Source organism: Onychomys torridus, chromosome 6, assembly GCF_903995425.1.
Source record: "Onychomys torridus chromosome 6, mOncTor1.1, whole genome shotgun sequence".
In the NCBI taxonomy this organism is placed as follows: Eukaryota; Metazoa; Chordata; class Mammalia; order Rodentia; family Cricetidae; genus Onychomys; species Onychomys torridus.
In genome coordinates this window covers 43,851,973-43,874,132 of record NC_050448.1, presented here as the reverse complement: position 1 = coordinate 43,874,132, position 22,160 = coordinate 43,851,973, and the positions used below count along the sequence as shown (strand labels likewise).

At 42.8% G+C, this 22,160-nt stretch overlaps 1 protein-coding gene across 1 annotated transcript in view; it reads right to left on the bottom strand.

The window, feature by feature from the left end:
• Lekr1 (leucine, glutamate and lysine rich 1) overlaps positions 1 to 22,160 on the bottom strand; it is a 170,630-nt gene that overhangs the window by 3,872 nt on the left and 144,598 nt on the right. The window contains exons 11-12 of the mRNA XM_036189266.1: positions 16,355 to 16,519; positions 12,848 to 13,147 (exon numbers count right to left, since the gene is read on the bottom strand). Of these exons, the coding sequence (XP_036045159.1) occupies positions 12,848 to 13,147; positions 16,355 to 16,519 (465 nt within the window). The remainder of the gene's footprint in view (positions 1 to 12,847; positions 13,148 to 16,354; positions 16,520 to 22,160) is intronic.

The following is a 22,160-nucleotide window of genomic DNA, read 5'->3' as shown; positions in this document are numbered from 1 at the left end:
TTTAAGGAGAATGCATTTCTTTTGGCTCATTGGTTCTGGAAGTAACAAGATGAGACATTCCCTTTGGGTTGAGTCCTGGAGAGGGTGGCACACCACAGCAGCAGTGCATGGTGTAGCCAGTCAATTGGCAGATCAGGAAGGCCTGCCGGGATCCCACACCTGCTTCCATCACACCCTCCAGTGGTACAAGGTCTTCCCACAAGGCCAACACCTCAAAGGCCCCAACACTTCCCACAGCACCATCTGGGGCAACCGTCCAACACAGGGGCTGGTGGGATCCTTAGTGTCCAAACAATATAGTGCAGCCTCTTACTGAAGAAGTTCGCAGCCCCATTAGGTTGAACAGAACTGACTTCTATGTATCTAATGGAATCTGAACCCAAGAGTGGATGCTATGGGTTTTAATAAGGATAGACTTTTTGACAGAATAATCTGGAATCTCACACAGTAGTGATATATTGAAACAGAGGTAAACTTTAAATGCGATTGGATTAGCTATCATTAAGGCTCTGTCAAAGTCTGAGAGTCTGCGTTTTTCTTTAGCTGAGGAATTCCCCATTTTCACATATGGAGTTCATGACAATTCCCTCAAAAGCCATAGTAAACATTAGGTTTTGGATCTTCCCAGTGTCCAGGTTTTACAAAATATGGCATCTTAATCAGAGCAACTGTGATGACCCACACTAGGCCCTAACAAAGGAGAGCCTGTAGACATTTCCTCATAGGAGGCGGGAGTAAGGAAGGGTCATTAAATGCTCACCTGGGATTCCATTCCCTCCCTCTTGTCTCCCTCTCACCCATCAGCTGTAAATAATTCTGCTCCAGATGCCCATGGGCTCAGGAGGTGCTGGAGTGTACAGTAGGTAAAAGATTAACTTTGAATGACTGACTTTTCATCGTGTGTGTGTATGTGTGTGTGTGTGTGTGTGTGTGTGTGTGTGTGTGTGTGTGTGTGTCACTCCATGTATGAAGCCTTTGGGAAGTTGTCACCCACACTGGAGCAGAACTTTTTGAAGACGCAGCTGTTTTGAAGTTATCTGTGTTCCTGCTAACAACACCACACCCATTTTCCTATAAGTGAGCCCAATAGAACCCAGCAAGCTGGGTTTGAATGGAACTGTTCATTTGATCTGTCATTGGTGGCCTAAGGTGAAGAGGTGTTTGTTCAGGCTCTTCAAGAAAACTGTTGCAACTCCTGGCATTGCAGACCAATGGGTCTGCAAATGGGGTGGGGGAGGGGACTACTAGGGAGATGGTTCTGTCACTATGTGCTTGCCATGCAATCATAAGGACCTGAACTCAGATCCCTAGCACCCATGGAAAAAGTCAGGGATGGCAAAGCATGTCTTGAATTCTGATGCTGAGAAGGCCAAGACGGGAGGATGGCTAGAGGCTTTGGGGCCAGCTGGTCTCCCTGAACTGGTGACATCCAGGTCAAGGAGAGATCGTCTCAAAAATAGGGTACAGAGTGATGAAGGAAGACATCCAACATCGACTTCTGGACCAAATGGCTTCAATGCATGCACACACACACACACACACACACACACACACACACACACACACACACGATGAAAAGTCAGTCATTCAAAGTGGTGACTTGAAAACAAACAGACTTGAAGCATTTGTGCTCTAGGAATTACCAGTCAAGTTAGCTTGTAAAAATAGCCAAGGCATTTCCAAGTCTGACTCCTAGTGGAAAACATTCTCCCTAAGGGTTTACTGACTAACTTACTATTAGTGGAATTAAATAAGAAATCATCAGGCTAGGTTGCATCTTCCTATTTGAGTTTCTTGTGATTATGGGCAGAACTTAACTAATTTATAAATTTGGTAATTAAAATAGAATATGGGCTGAGTATAGTGATGCACTCCTTTAATCTCAGCGCTAGGGAGGCAGAGGCAGGCAGATCTTTGTGAGTTCGAGAGCAGCCAGGACTACATGGAGAGACCCTGTCTCAAAAACCAAAACCACTACCAACAAAAAGGCTATGGAACAATTCTAGATTAACATAATAATTTTATTAAGGCCACTGGAATATCTGGGTCAAAGGTCCTCATTTATATGTATAGGACACACACACACACATATTCACACACACATACACACACATACATACACACACACACACACACACATACACACACACACACACACACACACACACACACACACACACACACGATCCCCATTCACATGTATTTTTTTTAAAGCCATTGGTCAACTATTTGCTTCTGCTTCTTTTCGTTTTTAGAGGAACTGGAAACTACTGACGTGTGGCTTTGTCATCTGGCTCTCATTAACTCTACCTGTGTACTGGTTGGGAGTCGGGGTTGGGAAAGTATCAAGCTGCTTACAAGGAAGATTAATAAGGTGCTGTGTGAGGGCCATCACATTTACTGCTCTTGATATATTTACCAAAAGAAGACACAGCAGTGAGCTGGTTACTTAACTTGCTGAGAGCCACGCAGCCCGGGAGTGGTAGAGGCCTGCCACCTCCTAGCCCTGTGCCTGTGCAAGCAGTCTACTTCATTATGGCAAGCATACACGTGCCGTTTCACGTCTAGGACATCAAAGTGCTGAAAACCTGGTAAGACATTTTCACCTGATTTTCCCAAGAATTCTAAACTCTATGAATCTAACCTTTCTTTTAAAAAGAAAGAGCTCACTACATTATCTATTTACAGTATTTATCTATATATACAGTACTATCTATCTATACTATTACTTACCCATATATACAGTAAGCTTGCCAAATGTGTAGAAGTAATCAATTTAAATGGTTTTCAGTGAATTAGCATGAAATAAATACCCCTGCTTCAGAAACCTTTGAGAAGGAGCCAGCTTTCTTGAAACTATGGACAGCAATGACCTATGGGGCAAACAAGCCAGTGGTCCAAAGGGCAGGTGCACGAATATGAAAGAGAAAGTGAGTGATGAGGTGGTGACGGGAGCTCTCGTCAAAGAAAATAAAATTCAGTCAGTCCACTAAACTTGAATTTGAGCTCCACAGAAAACACACCCAGGGCAAGTCCCTTAAAAGCTGGTTTCAGGCAGGTGACGAGGAGGATGGAAAGGTAGAGGGAAAGGTAGAGGGAACGGAGAGCCGTCCCCAAGAGCAGGTGCAGCTGGAGCAGGGTGCCAGCAGCGTCCGGGCTGTGCGTGCTGGCCAGCGAAGGCTGAGCCAGCCATGGACTTCTCAGATTGCACACTCCAGCTCCTCCTGGATACAGCCCAGCTGCCAGGAAGCTCAGTGAGTGGGGGCAGGGAGAGGGCTGCTGACTGTCTCAGTGTGAGGCCAACCACTCTGCAACTATCCTTCAAGGCTGCTGGCTTTCAGAACAAAGGGTTAATTCTCTTTTTATTATTTCCCAAACCAGGAGGACCTCTGAACTGAAGTCAGGATCCACAGTTGGGACTTTTGTCTGGGCCCAAACCACTATGACTTCTTAGGTGGATATCCTAATACCTTCATTTCTCTGCTGACATCACAACTATTTCCCCTAAATTGACACTACAACCCAATTTTGTCCATAAGTAGTTTAGGTGTTATAATTTATTCAGTCATAGTGTAAAATATGGAAACAGAACATTTGAAAGTTTAGGATGCTGCTTTTTCAGGAGTGGAGGGTGCCAGCACAATGAAAGAACATGTGGATATGCCTTGAGTCAGTAGACACATTAGTGGAAAATTCCATTATATGTGAAAAGACTTATGGCCTACGGTTATTTTGTTTTCAGCAATTAGGCAAGAAGTGTGGGCTGCGCACATTCTTTTTGTTTGTTTTGTTTTGGGACAGGGTCTCTGGCTGGCCTAGAACGCCTATGTAGACTGGCCTCCATCTCACAGAGATCCTCCTGCCTCTGCCTCCCGAGTTCTGGGATTAAAGGCGTGCTTTACTATGCCTGGTTGTTGCAGATTTTGAATATGTATTTTCACTGAACGACACAAAAAAATATGTAAGATAGAATGTGCTTGCTGGGGCTGAAAATTAACAGTAAACATGACGATAATCAGTGAAATCACTGTCCTCTACAAGGTAAAATTCTCTTGGGCCACCTTTCACCATAACATGGTAAAGGACTATCACTGGACCGCAATGGAACTGGAAGTCAAAATGAAATGGCGGGTGTGCACCAAGTCAAGAAGGGGAAGTGGGGGCTTCCCAGCAGAGGCAGCAGCCCGAGAGACACATCCAGGCACAGGACATGGCTGCTGGAAGACTCAGTTTGTAAACCAAGAAGAGACACGCACTGAGGTAGGAAGAAGTGAACAAGTCAGATGAGGAGAACTTTGGCAACCTGTTATCATTGGAGTTCTTACTTGGCTCTTAGAAGGCCAGCTGGATCATGGGAAGATATTTCAAGCAGGGCACTGGCACAGTCGCATTGGCATGAAAAGAAGCTCTTTCTGCCAGCTTTGTGAAAGACATTGTACAGTGGGCAGGGAACAAGGCTGGGGACGGAGGGTGAGCGGGCCTCAGAGTTCTCATGGAGGGTTAGTGTGGCCTAGGGAAGGAAGAGTTACTGCTCCTGGGCCTAAAGACCCCCCATTGGTGTTGAGCACTATCTATAGCTGCCTCAAAACTCTCAGATAAAGGCTGCTTCAACTGGACTTAAAGAATTGCTTAACTGTACTCCCACAGAGTAGGTAAGTATAAAATTGAAAATGTAAATGATCTCACTGTCTTCTTTAACTTTCTAATATTAAAAGTGGCCACTTCCCCACTTTTTGAGATATGAGTGTTTTCAGTTCCAAACACAGAAGAAGGTTTGCTGAGTGACCTGATCATTCTGAAGGTGAGAACCTGTTTGTGGTGGTTCAGAATCATCTGTATTTGGCATATTTGGGGAGGGGGAGGTATGCCAGGAAGGAAGTCTTCACTGAAGAGTAAACACAGATGGTGTGGTTCATGTTTTACACTAATGAGGCCCTGACCAGTCACAAAATGATGGATGACACCATTTCTACAGCCTCTAACCAGTGATAACCCAGGAAAGGGGATGGCCAGCCAGCTGGGGGGTGAGGGGCACAACTGAGGTGAAAGCAAGTTCTGTGGAAACTAAGAAGATGCATACAGGTTAGTAAAAGGTGTGCCCAGCTCCCACTTAGCTAGTCTGTTCAGCCGAAAACACTGTAGAAAAACAGAGAAAATGGCCTTTTGATAACATAGGAATGAGAAACTAAATAAAATTTTAGGGAAGAAGATGGATTTTCAGGCAGATTGTATTAAAATTACTTACTAATGTTTCCAAGCACAATAAAGCCAACTATCGTAGGCTTATCAGAATAAAAACCATAGAAATGGCAAAATCCCTCAGAATAATGGCCTTCTAGAACCAAGTTTTCAAGATGAGGGAGAAGAGTCGAAAGACATACGTTATTTAGGATTTCCTCTTCTAAGTCAACAATCAAACTTTAATATCTTGTCACCACTAGTGATGTACAACAAAGCAGTGTCTCCATATTTCTTCCCAATTTGTCACTGTCACTGACACTTCCTTCCCTCTTCACGAGTAGAGACTCCCTGGCAGAGCCCACATCTAACGCTCCTTGGCCAAATTCTCAGGTTCTCAGTTCTCTGTCCTGCTTTCAGGGAGCCAAGCCTAAGCATGACCCTTAAAAGCTTTACTCTTTGAACGAGAAACTGAAGCTGTAATTTTACGATGTATCTTTCTGATTTGCATTTCCTTGATGGCTAAAGATATTGACCATTGCCTTCAATGGTTTTCAGCCATTTGAGAGTCTTCAGTTGAGAAATCTCTATTTACATCTGTACCCCATTTTTAAAATCGCATTATTTGGTTTGTTGATGTTTAGTTTCCTGAATTCTTTATATATATTTGGGAACCAGCCCTCTGTTGGATGTGGGGTTGGTGAAGATCTTTTCCCATTCTGTAGGCTGCTTTGGCCTGTTGATGGTGTCCTTTGCCATACAGAATCTTTTCCGTTTCATGAGGTCCCATTTATAAAGTGTTGATCTTAGTGTCTGCACTCCTGGTGACTGACCTAGGCATTCTGTGTATATGTTACAGTTGTGTGTAGCTTGATCCTCGGGACTCCTAATAGTGGGAGTAGGGGCTGTTTCCAACTCTTTTACTGACTTTGGAGACCCTACTCTTCATACTGGGTTGCCACGCCCAGCTTTAATACAAGGGGAAGTGCTTGGTTTTACCTGTAACTTGATATGCCATGTTTTGTGGCTCTCATGAGATATCTGTCCCTTCCTAAACAGAAACAGGAGTAGTGGATTGGAGTGTGTGTGTGTGTGTGTGTGTGTGTGTGTGTGTGTGTGTGTGTGTGTGTGTGTGTGTGTTGGGGGTGGGGGTTGAGACTAGAAGAAGAGGAGGGGGAGGAAACTGTGACAGGGATGTAAAATAAATAAATTAAAAATATATTTTTATGATGTGTCAAGGTTGAGGATCACTTTTTGATAATTTACTAACTGGCCTTGAGTTTCTCATTCTCCTACACAGAATTACAAGAGAGAAACATGCCATTTTCTCTATATCAATTACATATGCATTTGAAGTAAACACATACTTCCAAAGTAAGGAAATCCCCTTGGAAAATAAGCTATTTGTGCTTGCAAATGCTATGTATGCATAAAATTCCATCTTACAGTTTATATAGATCCATCATCACCCAAAAGTTTTATCAAACGTTCCTATATATTTTTTGAAGCAGATTTGATACTTGGAAATAATTTTAGATATCAAAATTTGGTTTAAAGTCATCCATTATCCCAATATTTTAGGAAGTTACATAAGATCCCTACTCTGTTCCTCCTGCTCAAAGGTCACCACTGTGCTGACAGCTTGGAGACAAATTCTCTTTGCCTCTTTCTTGCTGTGTCCTGAGGCACAGCACACAGCAGTGACTTGAACTTTCTCATTTTTTAAGCAAAAGCAAACACAGGATGAAAAGGCAAAGTGCCTAACAATAAAAACAGGTGTGTGGATGCAAATACAGATCAGCAATCCTTCAGCAGCAATTTTGACATTTGAATGCTCTGAAAAGGAAAACATCGCAAGTCAACACATTTGGTGACTGAATCTGGTTGGGCTAATTATGAATTCACTTGCTTCTGGCTGCTGTCATTTATATTAAATACAGTCCCAAAATATTATGTGGTCTTTGGCTGTTTATGTTTAAAATTGAGTTCCCCAAATGATATATGTCTGTCTGGATAGGGGTATTGGCTAGTATACTTCTGGGTAAGTAGACTGGACATGGATACAGTCACTCACTGTCTTGGATACTCCAATGGCCAGTATACATGGGTCTTTTCTTTTGAGGTAGATCATTTCGTAAGAGAGGGTTCTTCTAACTTCTTGGTTACTTACATACAAACCTGTTGTCTGCTCTTTGGGAAAGGCGTTTGTGATGGGAACTGGGATGTTTCCCATTTGCTACATAGACCTTCACTACTGCTCTTCTATCCCATGCTCTGATTTCTCATATGGTGTCTTTCTCATTCAATTTAGACTGAGGTTTTCTTTCTAGGCAGGTGGGTCCCTAAGAGTCTATTTGCTCCTTTTACCCCCAATCAGTCCTGGTTTTGGCTCCACTCTTTGATCCCTTCTCGGGGAGTGATTTGTGTCCACCTTTCCTCAGCCTCCCATATTGTGTATTTCACGTACATTGGGGTTTTGCCTCCATGTATGTCTGTATGAGGATGTCAGATCCCCTGGAACTGGAGTTAGAGACAGTTGTGAACTGCCATGTGGATGCTGGGAATTGAACCCAGGTCCTTTGGAAGAGCAACACTGGCTTATTTAACCACAGAAACAACCTCAGTTATTTACTTATACTTCAGCAATATGGGAAGCTGGGGTGACTGGGGAGATGGCTCTTAACCACTGAGCCATCTCCCCAGTCACCCCAGCTTCCCATATTACACCATGTAATTAGGTTTCTCCTTTGGGATCCTATCACCCACAATAGGTACTGGGTTTCAGTATTCCATACTTTGCCAAATCCATTATCTCTCAGGCATTTGCTTTTCATTTTCCAAAGTTTTGTCTTTTCCATCAGGTGTCAACTCTCCTTGCCCTCACGGATTTAGTCACTTTTACTTCCTACAATTTCATGGCAGTGCAGTGAAGAAAAGAAAACTCACTCATTCCATTCCATGTTTGATTAAGAGCACTGCCTCCTATTTTTGAATATTTTTAACTACCATTAGATGGGCTACAACAACTGCAGATCTTGAAACTTCTGCTCCTCCTCCTTGATTGTCTATGGTCTTAAAACAACAAAAAGATTGAACTTTCTATTTCTGTTGGACATACTTTTTAAAAATTATACTCTTCCTCTAGATCACAAAATCATAGCGAGGCTCTTACACTGGGCCATGCTGTCTTGATAGAACTCATGTGGAACTCACATGAGTGGACCACTGGTACCAAAAATACCTGACCTGTTTTACTTTGGCTTTAATAATAATGTGCTACTTGCTAACATTAACTTCCTGCTCTCTTTTCTGTTTTCAGTGTTCCAGTTTTTTAATGTGTGTATCTTTTCCCCAATAAGAACGTTTTGGAGTCTTGTTCATATTTACATTTCCAGTAGTTCTGTTTTCCATTCTCTGTCTTCTGAGTTACTGCACCTTCCCACTGTTCTGCCTTATGTTATTGTTAACACTTCCTCAGGCACTACACTGAGGAAGGCCCAGTCACCCTTTCAGAGGCTTCAGCCTCCTTCTTACCCTTTCTATAGTTAAAAACAAATTCCACTCACTCTTTGGCCTCTTGAAAGAGAATAGGACTTTCCTCCCCTTAATTAGCTTCCTTGGGAGAACACTAATTTATCTTCATTCTAATGGGAGTTTTTTTTCTCCAAGTAATTACAGCTTTAAATTCTCCAGAATCTGAGGAACTTAAAGTATTTACAGAACATGGTTAAAAACACACAGAACTTTTCATTTTATATGACTTTATTTACAGCTCACATTCTTTCTGCTCATAAATCCTATCACTTTCATTGTCTCATTTCCTATTTTATAAGCATATTTTGGACACTGGCTTATTTAACCACAGAAACAACCTCTGTTATTTACTTATACTTCAGTTCTCATTATTTAACTTGAGGTGATATTTTGGTAATTTCTGATGGAAAAAAACTCAGTCTACTTGTCCCTCCCATGAAAGGAAAATGCCCCCCCCACATATTTTTCATTAGCTTTATTTTATGAACAATACTTTCTCCACTCTACTAATGATTCATTACTATGTACATACTAACTTATATCTTCCTATCTTTCAGAATTTCATATTTTGTTTTATTTTTAAATATTTTATTTGACGTGTGTGTGTGTGTGTGTGTGTGTGTGTGTGTGTGTGTGTATGACTGAATGTATGTTTGTGCCATGTGTGTGAGTAAGAGTCCTTGGAGGGGTCAAAAAAGGCATCAGATCCCCTGGAACTAGAGTTAAAGACAGTTGTGAGCTGGCATTGGGGTTCTGGGAATTGACCCAGGTCATGTGGAAGAACAACAATTGCTCTTCACTGCTGAGTGATCTCTCCAGTAACAGAAGTCCACATTTTAAAAAATGAAACCTGTCTTAAAAGTGACTTCCTTTCTCAACGAGGAGCAAGATGAGATGAGCTCTCCTTAGCTCTCTTATCTATAAATAAATCCACTATTCACTTTTTGTTTTGCTAACATCACCTCTAGAGGGTGTGGTTAGGAGATATAAGTGTAGACTCATATGTTTGAATACATGGTTTCTAGTTGGTGGAACTGTTTGAGAAGGATTAGGAGGTGTGGTCTAGTTGAAGAAGATATGTCACTGGGGGCAGGCTTTGAGGTTTCAGAAGACTGGCCTCATTCCCAAGTGTCTCTTTTTGCCTCTTGCTTATGAGTCAAGGTCTGAGCCTACACCTGCTGCTCCAGCCATTCAGCTCCATGCCCTTGCTCCACCCTCATCAACTCTAACCCTCTGGAAGTGTAAGCACAACTAACTTTTCCCTCCATGAACTGCTTTGGTCCTGGCATTTTATCACAGCAACAGAAAAGTAATACATACAGAAGCTTTTGACAGCCCCAGGGCCCCACTCTCCGAATAATTACATTGTGATGTCTTGCTTACCTTGCATGTAGGCTGGACTTACTGGCTCCTTTGGAATGAAGAGAATATACAGTAAGCTGTGGGATGTCACTTCTAGATTACCTAAGGACTGTGGCTTCTGTCTTAGATTATGTCTTGGCATCCTTTCTCTGCTTGTCCTGAGGGAAGCCAGCAGACAGCTATGAGCTCTTTTCTGAAGAGGCCCATGTGGCATGGAATTGAGGGATGGATGCCTCTGGCCAACAGCCACAGGTTCTCCATTAACAGCTCATGAAAATATTAACCTGTTAATATAACTGCTCATTTGAGCAAGCCAGCAGCCCAGTCTCTCTCATCTGAGCCTCTAGCTGAGACTGCTGCATCATAGACATCCTGACACCAAGCTCATTAGTGACGCTGAACCACAGACACCCAGATAAACCGACAACAGCTTCCTGACCCACAGAAATAAGATACTAAGGGGCTAGAGAGATAGCTCAATGGTTAGGGTTGCTTTCTGTACAACCAAGAGGACTTGAGTTTGTACCCCAGCAGCCATGTAATAAGCTGGGTGTCTTGCACACGCCTGTAACTCCAGCTCTGTGGGTGGCAGAGACAGAAGGATGGCTGGGGCTTGTTGGCCTAGCTAAGAAACTGAGAACCCCAGATTCAGGAAGAGATTCTGTCTCAGATAAAGCTATGAATGACAGAGGTGATACCTGACACCCTCTTCTGACTTCCACTAGTGAACACAGTTGTACACACCAGCGCTTATGTGCATATACTCATATAGACACGTATAAACACATAAATGTAAACAAGTATATCTTTCAAAAAGAAATGAGACTGAATTCTTATAGTTTGAAGGCACTGGCTTTGGGGGTAATTTGTCAAGTAGTGCTAAATTATAGGCTCTTAAGGGAGGGTGCCTCTACCTTTCAGTTTGTTTTTTTTTTCCATTTAATAAATTTCTGTATAGGTCTTTCTTTATTCTGGGAGTTAATTCAATTATCACTCAAGGTTTTCTTTAACATTTCCCAGAAGGTAGGAAGTGGCAGTTACCATTTTGTTCATAATTATACTGAATCTTATCTAGCATAGTCCCTAGCATCTACATAGATGATAATTTACATTTTTTTAAAAATTTGACCTTTTCCTTTTTCTATTTGTCTCCTGGCCATGTGACTTCTTATTTGGGATCGAGACTCGCTAGTCCAGTGGCATGGCCTCCCTCTCCTTTAGCGCCCTTCTCCCCACAGGGATGTTAACATGGACCCACTAGACGCCCATCCAGGCACTCCTTCCTCAGTTTCGCCAGTGTGTTCCTGTTCCTTTCCTGACTGGCCTGAGCTGCTGTCCCCCTACATGAGTCCATCACCCAACCCTAGGGTGTCCCCTCCCTCCCCCAGCCCAAGCTAGATCGTATTTATTATTTTGCTGGTTTGTGCTTATTTGCTTTATTTTTGTTCATTTTTAGAGTAAAAGCAAGTAAAGGAGACTACAGGGCTAAGCCTGAGGTGATCCTGAACTTCAGAATCAGAATCACTCCCAGAAGAGTGGTTCTTTCTGGAAAAGAAACTTTTGTCCCCCAGAGATTCAAATTTGAATCTTGGCTCCTCCATTGTGTGAGCCTGCGAAACTATTCAAGTTTGTTAGTTAGTTCCTCCTTTGTGACATGCTTTATAAGGTTGGGCATTGTTCTTATTTAACAGTTTCTCCATTCTATAGTTCATCTTTATGATTCTATGGAATAGTCTCATTTTATATTTATAATGCTGACATAAGCTTTCAATTTTGGTTGGCAATTTAAATATAGCAAAAAAATGTTTATTGTTGATATCTGATATTATTGCTAGCATTTTCCATTTATTTCTTTATTAAGATGCCAGTAAGGCTAACAAAAACCTTACTTCTCAACTAGCATTCAAAACTATTTGTCTTTATATTGTCATAAATTGGATCAAATATTATAATTGTTACACTATTTCTAAACTGTTTAGCGGGTCATAAATAATCCAGAGATAAAAATTTCTCAATAAAAATGAGTCTACTTCAATTTTAAAAACACTGCTGAAATAACTGTGCACACACACGACTGAAGACTCAAGCATGTAAGCTGCCCCAGAAGTCCAGACTGACAGCTGTACAACATGAAAGTCAAATTATCTTTATATTGTCCATATTTTTTAACATAAGCAGCATATGCTCTGAAAATTTCTTTGACAAAGACTTAATGTTAAAGCAAATAAGATGTCATCTGTAAAGACCCCCTAGTCAGGGAGCTTTTAAGTGATCATCTGCAACACAAAACTGATTCACAGAAAGGCTCAGCCATTGTGGGACATCTATGTCACATCACTGCCGCATGGCTCACAGAATGTGGTGGATGAGGGAGCAGAAAGAGTCTAAGATGCAGGACTAGGGGTTCTCACTGACACAACCAGACCCTCGAACTTATAGACTCAGAGGCTGAAGCTGCCTGTTCAAGAGTCACACAGGATCAAGCCAGTCAGCACTCCATCATGGAGCAGGGATGGGCTCCTGAGCGAGCCTCCAGCCCCTACCTGAAAGGAATGTTGACCGCTGATGGCTGCTAGGGGAGAGAGAGTCAGTTTTCTTTAGGGGCGCGGCCCCTGGTAGATGGGCTGTGTCCCAGTGGATGGCTGCACACTGGGATGCCATGGAGCCAGGGCGACTCTCTCCCTGGTCTCAGTCTGCCTGTCTCATTTGTGTCTGCCTGTCTGTCTGCTTTTTAATGGCCGTGCTCTTCACGGAGGGGTCATCTGCTTCCTACCTCTTCCTGTGACTGGCTGAACTGCTGCAGCAGCTGTGTTTGGGCCAGCATTACCCTTTCCAGTTCATCTGCCTTCTGTTTCACTTCCTTCTTCAAGTCTTCTGAAACTGAATCTTCGTGGCCGCTTTCCTGCTTCAAGCGACGCTCCAGTTCTGCAACCAGACTTTTCAGGTCTTCAATCTCTGCTTTCTTTGACTCAGACTCTTTAGTGTATTGCTCATGGGATTGGTTGAGCTTTTCTTGGAGAGAGGCCACTTCCAGCCTCAGGTCTTTTGTAGCGTCCGCGATTAAGTCAGCGATCTGTAAGATAAACCACAAGTTAGTTAGCAGACAACTGTTTCCAGGGAACTGCAGAGATCTTCCTGTTGTTAAGAAGTTTCTTCTAGCCGGGCAGTGGTGGTGCACGCCTTTAATCCTAGCACTTGGGAGAAAGAGGCAGGCGGATCTCAGTGAGTTCGAGCCAGAGGCCTGCCTGGGCTACAGAGTGAGTTCTAGGAAAGGTGCAAAGCTACACAGAGAAACCGGGTCTCAAAAACAACAACAACAACAACAAAAAGTTTCTTCCAATAAACCAGTGTGCTTTTCTAACTGATGAAAAGCAAATTCTATAACATATGTAGGCCTTCAGATATTTTTTTAAGTCAACACAGTCTTATTATTTTCTCCTAAAATGGTATCCCATTAACTAGTTGGGCATCCTTAGAATCTCTGTGACTGTATCGAACTGCCAAAGGTAACTCAGTTTCCCAAAAACAGATGGGAGAGGGCTTGGCTGGACTCGGGGACCTCCAAGTGCCTGCCTGATGTTTGGAGACAGCGGGAGCACCATGGTTGTACACCACTCATATCAGAACAGCAAGTTTGCCTTGGACGTAGTTTCTTCTTTCTTATATATTGGATAGATGTACCCCAGACATTAGCACTTCTACAGCAACACTCCCCCACTTGTTGTGATCACAGATATTCTGGATTGTTCCACAGTGAGGTGCCAGTAAATGTTTTTTAAAAAGTCCCCTGGGTTAGACCTGTATCTAATTTCAATGATGAAATCCCTTTGCCACTACTGCTAATCTGCCACCGCTGATGGCTGAGCAGGGAGAGGCATGCTTAGTGGGCTCTGGAAAGCCAGGCCTGGCTACAGAGCATTGCCAGTTCAACCAACACAACTGGAGAAGTAAGTATTACATTTGAATGACTCAAACTGAAGGGTGAGGAGCCACTAGGCCTGTCATTATGACAGTTCTGGAGAATGCCAGAACAGGGTCCAAATGTGCTGTTCCTCCTCACATAAGAACGTGAGACAACTCAACAACTCAGGAAGCTTCTGCTCAAAGAATACAGTCTTTAGAAGGGAAAAGACTTTTCTTTCTCTTAAAAACAGAAAGTTGAGCTTGGTGGCTTACTCTTGAAATTCCAGCCAAAGCAAGAGAATTACTATGGCTTTGTGGCCAAGCCAGGGCTTCATGGTAAGTGCCAGACCACTGTGAGCTACTGTCTTAAAAACAAAAACAAACAGAAAACCAATACAACAGCAACCAAACGACAAAGAGCAGGCATGCAGAGTCCTCTATTTATGGTCCAGCAGGAAACCAGCCACAGAGACTCTGGAAACACCACAGACGCAAGTTCCCAGAGCTCTGTGGACCCCTGCTTAAAAACAGTATGTATGAAAATTTGTTTCAAATGTTAAATTTACGTAGGGAATAACTGCTGGAAGAAATCTGTTCACCACCATGAGTCATTGCAGAAATTAATGTTCCACTATTTTAAACTAACCCAAGAGGGTCACCGCTAGGTCTGAACAGTGGTTTCCTTCCCTCAGAGCAGAGTTGACAACGAACCAGAGCAAGCTGCCTTGTGTCAGGGGCTTCACTGAGCCACAAATATGTTTGGATTTTTAAAAAGGGAGTCAGCATTGAAAAAATCAGATTTCTCCTATGAAATCTGAATTTAGACTTCTCTTAAGTAATGGTATCATTTTGTTTACATTCCTCTGCCCATGGAATCCCAAGCTACTCAGGGAAGCTGCAGTCATGAGGGGAAGGGCGGTGGGAAACGCCCACTCAGTGGAGCCTTTCATGCCAGGAGCTATGCAGCAAGACACGAGGATCTGACTAGGACAGGCTAGCCCATCAGGGGAGCAAGGCTCCAGCTCCCAGCACATGCTTCATTATGTTAATGGGAATTCATGGGAAAACGAAAACAACAACAAACCACCACAGATTCAAAGATGAAATCACCAAGAATTTCAAGACAGGAACATCTGAAGAGCATTCTGGGTGGGGCCAGGCACTACTGCGTCATGTGTTCTGGTGGCTGGTCTTCCTTGTCCTCTGTGAACTCCAGAATGGCTAAATGTCTGTCTTCACACAAACACAGAGGACCTTAGGCTGTCTGGTGCTTTATTAACATGGATTCTTTTCAAGTTTTCTTCTCAGATTTATTTATTGTATGTGTATGAGTGTTTTGCTTGCATGGATGTCTGTCCGTGCACCATGCATGCCTAAGGCAGAAGAGTGGGCTAGAGCCTATGGAACTGGGGTTATACAGGGTTGTGAGACATGATGTAGGGGCTTGGATCCGAATCTGAGTCAAAAGTGTTCTTAATGCAAAGCTATCTCTCTAACCCCTAACTTGGATTTAAAAAAAATTCAAAATTATATATTAGTGACATTTATCTATTTGTGTGTGCATATGTACATGTGCAAGTGTGTGTACAGGTGCATGTGCTCCACTGTGTGTGTGTGGAGGTAAGAGGATATCATGTAGGAGTTGGTTCCCCACTTCCACCATGTGGGTCCTGGGGATTTAATTCATTTTTTAAGGCACAGTGGCCAGCTCCCTTCCCTGCTGAGCCATCAAATAGCTCGAGCATGGATTCTTAATGAGTTTTTTCCAGTTTCATACTGAATTTTGATTCATTCTCTAGCCCTCTGCCTCTCTCTCCCTCTTTTCCTTTCCTCTCTAAAGTTCAGTCCTACAAATGCAGGAATAATTTGCCTGACTTGGTGGTATACATCTGTCATCCCAACCCTTGGGAGGCTGAGGCAGAAGAATGTCTCTAAATTAAGTAAAATCAGCACTTCAACAGACTCCCTACTTTTTATTGTATTTTTCCTCATCCAAAAATGGTTAGAATGAATTACAATTAAACACATCTGTAGGTAAGAAGAATAAACCCTGGGAAGGACGTTTTTAATCCTGTAAAATACTTCATTATCTTTTGATATTGGACTGTGCAGTCATGCTAGTTATCAGTTATGCAACGCCATCAGTGTAAAGGTAAGTCAACATCAGCAGAGAACAAAGCGCATACAGGGCTTGGCTGTGGGCTTCTGTAACTTATCCCCAGCATCCTTTCTCAAAAGCAGGTAAGCCAAACCTTTGGTCTGTGTGGGCAGAGCAAAGGCGTGGTAACCGTGAGCAGACTATCAGGTTGAAGGAAGGGAGCCTGAGTGGAGCGTGAGGTTTGTGTTTTCCTGGCCACAGATGGACAGTGCGACAGACCTTCATCTGCAGGCCCTCCTGTTCTTCCTGGTACTTCCGGATTAATTCCTGGTGTTTTTCTTTTTCAATGTCAAGTTCCAGTTTAGCTTCTTCCTTAAAGAGAAGAGCTTGCTCTTGGAGCTCAATGAGGTGCCGGGCCTTTTCCTTGGTGAGCTCAGCTTCAGCCTGAAAAACAGCATGTTAAAATATACAAAAGCCTTGAGATAAGCAGAGTCAATGCATTTCAGACTGCAGTTTTCAAAATAGCAAGTTTTTAATTAAAGTATTCAAAAATTTCTAGTACTAAAAATGTTAACTTAGAAGTTAGCCCCTCAAAGTTGACCTTGGGCCAAATATTCTATAATTAAAACCTGGAAATTTAGTAGAGACGATCGTTTTAAGAACTACCAAGAGCTGAGTCACATTACTGAAAATGACTAAAAGCTTAATCATTTACACTGCAAACTCAGTCCTCATAAGAAGGCGAGGTGGTGGTGGGGATATCGGCCAAACAAAACAAAACAAATAAATGCCCTCTCCCCGGTGCTGAGGTTAGACTGTGTTCAGCTGAAAAGGAACAAAAAGCTGGAGGTTCAGGTGCCTCTGCCTCGATGGAGGGTCACCGTGGGGTATGGAGTCACAGACTGTCCTCTGAGTGCCAGTGGGGCTAGAGGAACAGAGGGAAGACAGACAAGGATGTCCACAGCCACATGGAGACTCAGACAGAATCACAATGCTGGAAGAGACTTTGGAAATCCCTGTTCCAGTCTCTCATGCTTCTGGGAATTGTGGAAAAAACAAACAAGGGCTTTAGTCTGAGATGGAACTGAGTCCCGGTCCTGGCTCTGACAGTTGCTGGCTGTGTGATGGTAACCTCTCCTGGTGGAATTATAACTGGTTCCTTTGGGGGCCTTTATGAGGATTAAGTGAGGCAGAGCATCTGTGGACAGCTGTAGCACGGGCAAGAATTCAAGTCAGTGCAGATCACCTCCACATGCCAGCCCTGCTGTCTCTACCACAGAACGGACATGGAAGGATGGTCTGCAGTGCCTCACACCTCCCAAAACCATAACTCACTCCTTCCCCAGCAGGAGTTTCCATTTCAGACTGTACCAAGCCTTCAGCCCTTTCCCCTGCAGTGGAGCCACATCTTCCTCAATGTGGCTTGTAACTATTGGCTTTGGCTCTGCCTACTAGAGCAAGAGACAAGACACCCATGGGTAGCAGAGAAACGCATGCCGACTTCAGCCTCCAAGATCAGAGGTGAGATCCTAGCGACAGATCAGCCAGGATGATAAAGTCTATGGGATGTGGTGAATGCCAGGTTACCTGGGAAGAGACTGCCAAGCCTGACTGCTTCTGACTGTGAGATTCTGGTCATCTAGAGAAGGAAAGAGGTCTACCTGAATTTCTCAAGGGATTCCAGAAACTGAGATACCAGGACACAGAAAGTTTGTTAACAAAGTTTACCGGAAGCTCTTTAGATTAAATAAAGTGAGCTAGGAGACTAGCCCCAGGGTCAGGGGGATTTACTGCCCAGAGGACAGGGCTGCTCAATGGCAAAGTGTAGACAAAATAAGAGGAGATATTCCGGCTCTCTCAAAATACATTTCTACATTGTTTGGGGAAGGGTCACTGGTGACCTTGAAGGGACACTACAGAACTGTTCAGAGGGGAAACAACACTTTGCTGAAGATCAGCTGCTCCTGACCACCTGCCTCTAGGTAGACAGCTCACAGTGAATTGCATGGTGTACAAGTCTTGACATTGCCCCAAAGCCTATTTCTCCTGAGCTTTCCGTCTGTCTGAAGCCAGCACTAACGTCTTTTCAGCTACTCCCTCCTCTCCGCACCAAACCAAAGATGTCTTTACCCCATTTTTTTGTACCTGTTTTCCCACCACTCTAATTCTGACAAAGGGCACTCTAGCCTTTCCCCAGTCCATGCTGCATGTGACACAGTGTTCTTCACAAAACGTAGATTATTTTATTCTCTTAGTGGTTTCTCAATGCATTAATTAAAAAAAAAAAATCAAAACTCCTCACATGAACTTTTTACCCCGACACTACCAGCCTACAGGACACCTTTGTGTGGACTGTCAAGGTGCCCCATTCCTTAGATGAAGGCGTCTCACACCGGGTGTGTGCTTGGTAAGCACAGCACAGGCTGGATTCTAGCCTGCTTTCCCCTGGCCAGAACTCTGCGCCAGATGCAGTCTGAACTCTGTCTATGGCACCTCTTGGCATTCTCCATCCTGACTTCCACTTTTCCCTGGTTGACTGCTGTGCTCCAGCCAAACTGGGGTGGGTAAGTCAAGAACGCGTGGAAGGAAGAAACTCTGTCCAAAATGATTGGAAAGTTAAAGGCAGAACTTTAAGTGTTAATAGTTTATAAGTTGCCCAGACACTATTTTTCCCTATGTTTTTCTTTTCTCTCCCTGTCTCTCCACTTCCCTTCCTCCCCCCCCCCCCTTCTCTCTCTGCACTAGGGCTGGGGGTTGAAGCTAGGACTTCATGTGAGCTAGAAAAAGCTCTGCCACTAAACTATATCTTCAGAGCCTTCAACATTTTTGGAGCACCCTGGGACGAAATATCTACCAGGGCACTGAAGTGTCAAGTGGTAAAATTGAAAAGAAACCCATCTGTGTGGTTAATTGGTAGATGCAGTAAATATTTTAGGACATACTATATCTTTTCAAATGGGGACTGATTACTCAAAATTGGAGAGTAATTAGGTACATAAAGTCAGTGGGACAGGCTAGACTATAAATTAGATGACAGAAGGACTTTGGAAGAAGCTTTTGTAAAAGGAATTTCCTTAGTTTTGTTTATAGAGAGGAGGTCATGTAGGAGATCGGTTGGGTCCGTTGATGTAGATGAACCAAACAGCATCTTTCGGGAGGAAAGGTGATACCTTGCCTGAGCAGAAGTGAGATCCTCTCACCCTTGGACAATTACAGGAAAAGGAGGGAGAAAATCGAAGGACTGCAGGGAAACAGGAAGAGAAGCACTATGGGCAGACAGGAGAAGAGAGACTGAGCATTACCAGTTTGCTTTTCAGTTTCCACAAGCCGAAAAGACAAGTAAAAGGATTCCCTTCAGGAATGCTGGGACAAGGCATCTCCATGACACAAAGCTGCCGATTTCTGCATGATCTGACTTAGTCCGGATGAAATGATAAGCCTATGGTCATAGTGATTTAGCTAACTATAGTACTTACATTGAAAAGATTGTTCAGGCCAAGTGTGTGGCTGTTTTTATATAAACTGTTAAGTAGCTTAGATGGCAGGACAAGTTTTGTACAAAACAAATTCTTCTGATGGGGTTCAAATAAAGCACAAATTATTTTATATGTAATAACTCAGTTATTTTTAGCAATTATAGGAGCAAATATTTCTAAAAAAATAAGTATAAGTATTACACAAGTACACAGAGTAAAACCCGTGTCTGAAGCCTAGGGTTAATTTTCCCTTCATCTGTGTCCTCTCCTGGTTCAACCACATCCTTGCTAAAGGCTTCCTGCTGACTCCAGAGCACTCTAGAAGTTGCTTCTGGAATACCTATTGAGTTTGTTACCGAAACACATTACTAGTATTTCATACAGTCTGTATCCAGTATTGATGAACAATATACTGTCTTTTCACTACTTTCAAAGTGGAATTTTTGTGGCTGACTTTGTTATTCTTTGTTGTCCATAGAGACAGTTCCCATGTGATCACATAACTGCCTATTATTCAACAACATCCATCATCTTTCAAATCAGCTTTAGACACTAACCAGGAGCCAGACCAGTCATTTATATTTGACAGTGCACAGACCATTTGTGAAAAATTTATCTCCTAAAAAGAAAGTGTTCTGTTTTCCAAATGCAAAGATGAAATACTGTTGAAAACCATTATTCCCCAATGTTTAGATTGAGAAGTAGGCTGAGAGAAAAGCACAGTGATAACAGGGATATGAACTGCCATAATGTAACCCAATATTTTGCACATTAATAAAAGTGATAAAGAGAGACAAGCAAACAAAACAGCTTCCAAAGCAATACACCAAATCAGCACTGGCACAGAGGGCAGGTAGGCATGCCACTGTTCCTGGACTCTGTGGTTCTATGAGCTTGGCTCTTCCATAAAACCTGTCTCCCCACATGCCTATAGAGGCTCAAGGCACAGATTCAATGTTTGTTTGGTTTCAAAATACTGTAATGTTTCTGTTAATGACTGAATTTAATTTTACTGTGATCAGAGAAAATACTTTGTACGTCTCAAATCGTTTCAAATTTGTAACACAAACTATGGTCCATTTTGGTAAATGCTTCATGTGCACATGAGAAGAATGCATATAGTACTGGGCAGTGGAGAGCTCTACAAATAACACCATGTCAACTTTGTTAATAGTATTCTTCAGTGTAGCTTTTAAAGATAAATCAGTATGCCACTTTCCATATTATTTATTCTTTCTGGGTTTTGGGCTATTTTTCTCTCTGTTATTAAGAGAAAGATACTAACTTCTAATTGTGCATTTCTTTTCCCTTTTCCTGTTGTAGTTCCAACACTTTTTGCTTCATGTATTAATATATATTGTAGATACAATTTTCTATGCATATCTCTCTCTGTGTGTGTGTGTGTGTGTGTGTGTGTGTGTGTGTGTGTGTGTGTGTTACTGTGTGTAGTGTATCTGTACACCATGAGAACACATGCAGAAGCCGGACAAAGACACTGCGTGTTGTGCCCTGCTCTGTCACTTGTCACCTTATTCCCTGGATACAGGGTCTCCTACAGAACTTGGAACTAGGCTGGCAGCCAGCAAGCTGCAGCAAATGCCTATCTCTACACACTACAGCACTAGTGAGAAGCCATGCCTAGCTTTTTTTTTTTTTTTTGATTTTTCGAGACAGGGTTTCTCTGTGTAGCTTTGCACCTTTTCCTGGAACTTACTTGGTAGTCCAGGCTGGCCTGGAACTCACAGAGATCCGCCTGGCTCTGCCTCCTGAGTGCTGGGATTAAAGGCATGGGCCACCACTGCCCGGCTATGCCTAGCTTTTAACACAGGTGCTGGAGATTTGAACTCATTTGAACATTTTGGATTATAACGTCCTTTTACTGGAATGACCCTTTTGTCATTATGAAATGGCTTTTATCCCTGGCAATATCATTTGTGGTGCTAGGGATCAAATTCAGAGTCTGGCTCTTTCTAGTCTGGCTCCACTATTGAGCTGTACCCCTAGGTTTCTGATTTTGTATTTTTAAAAATAACTAATTTTTAAAAATTTAAACACAAAAACCCAAGATATCTAAAACAATCCTGAATAATAAAAGAACTGCAGGATATATCACCATCCCTAATTTTAAGTTGCACTACAGAGCTATAGTAATAAAAACAGCATGGTATTGGCACAAAAACATACATGCCAATCAACAAAATAGAATTGAAGACTCAGACATAAATCCATACATCTATAGACACATGAGTTTTGACAAAGAAGCTTGTCTTAGTTAGTTTTTTATTGCTGTGAAGAGACACCATGACTACAGCAACTTTTATAAGGTTCAGTCCATTATGATCATGAAGGGGCACATGGCAGCATGCACCAGACATGCTGGAACTGAGAGTCCTACATCTTGTAGGCAACAGGAAGTTTAGTGACTGTAACATTGAGGGAAACTTGAGAAAAAGAGACTTCCAAGCTCACCCCTGCAGTGACACACTTCCTCCAGCAAAGCCACACCTCCTAATAGTGCCACTCCCTTTGGGGGCCATTTTCTTTCAAACTACTGTAAAGCTAGATACACACACTGAGAAAAGACCAGCACCTTCAACAAATGATGCTGG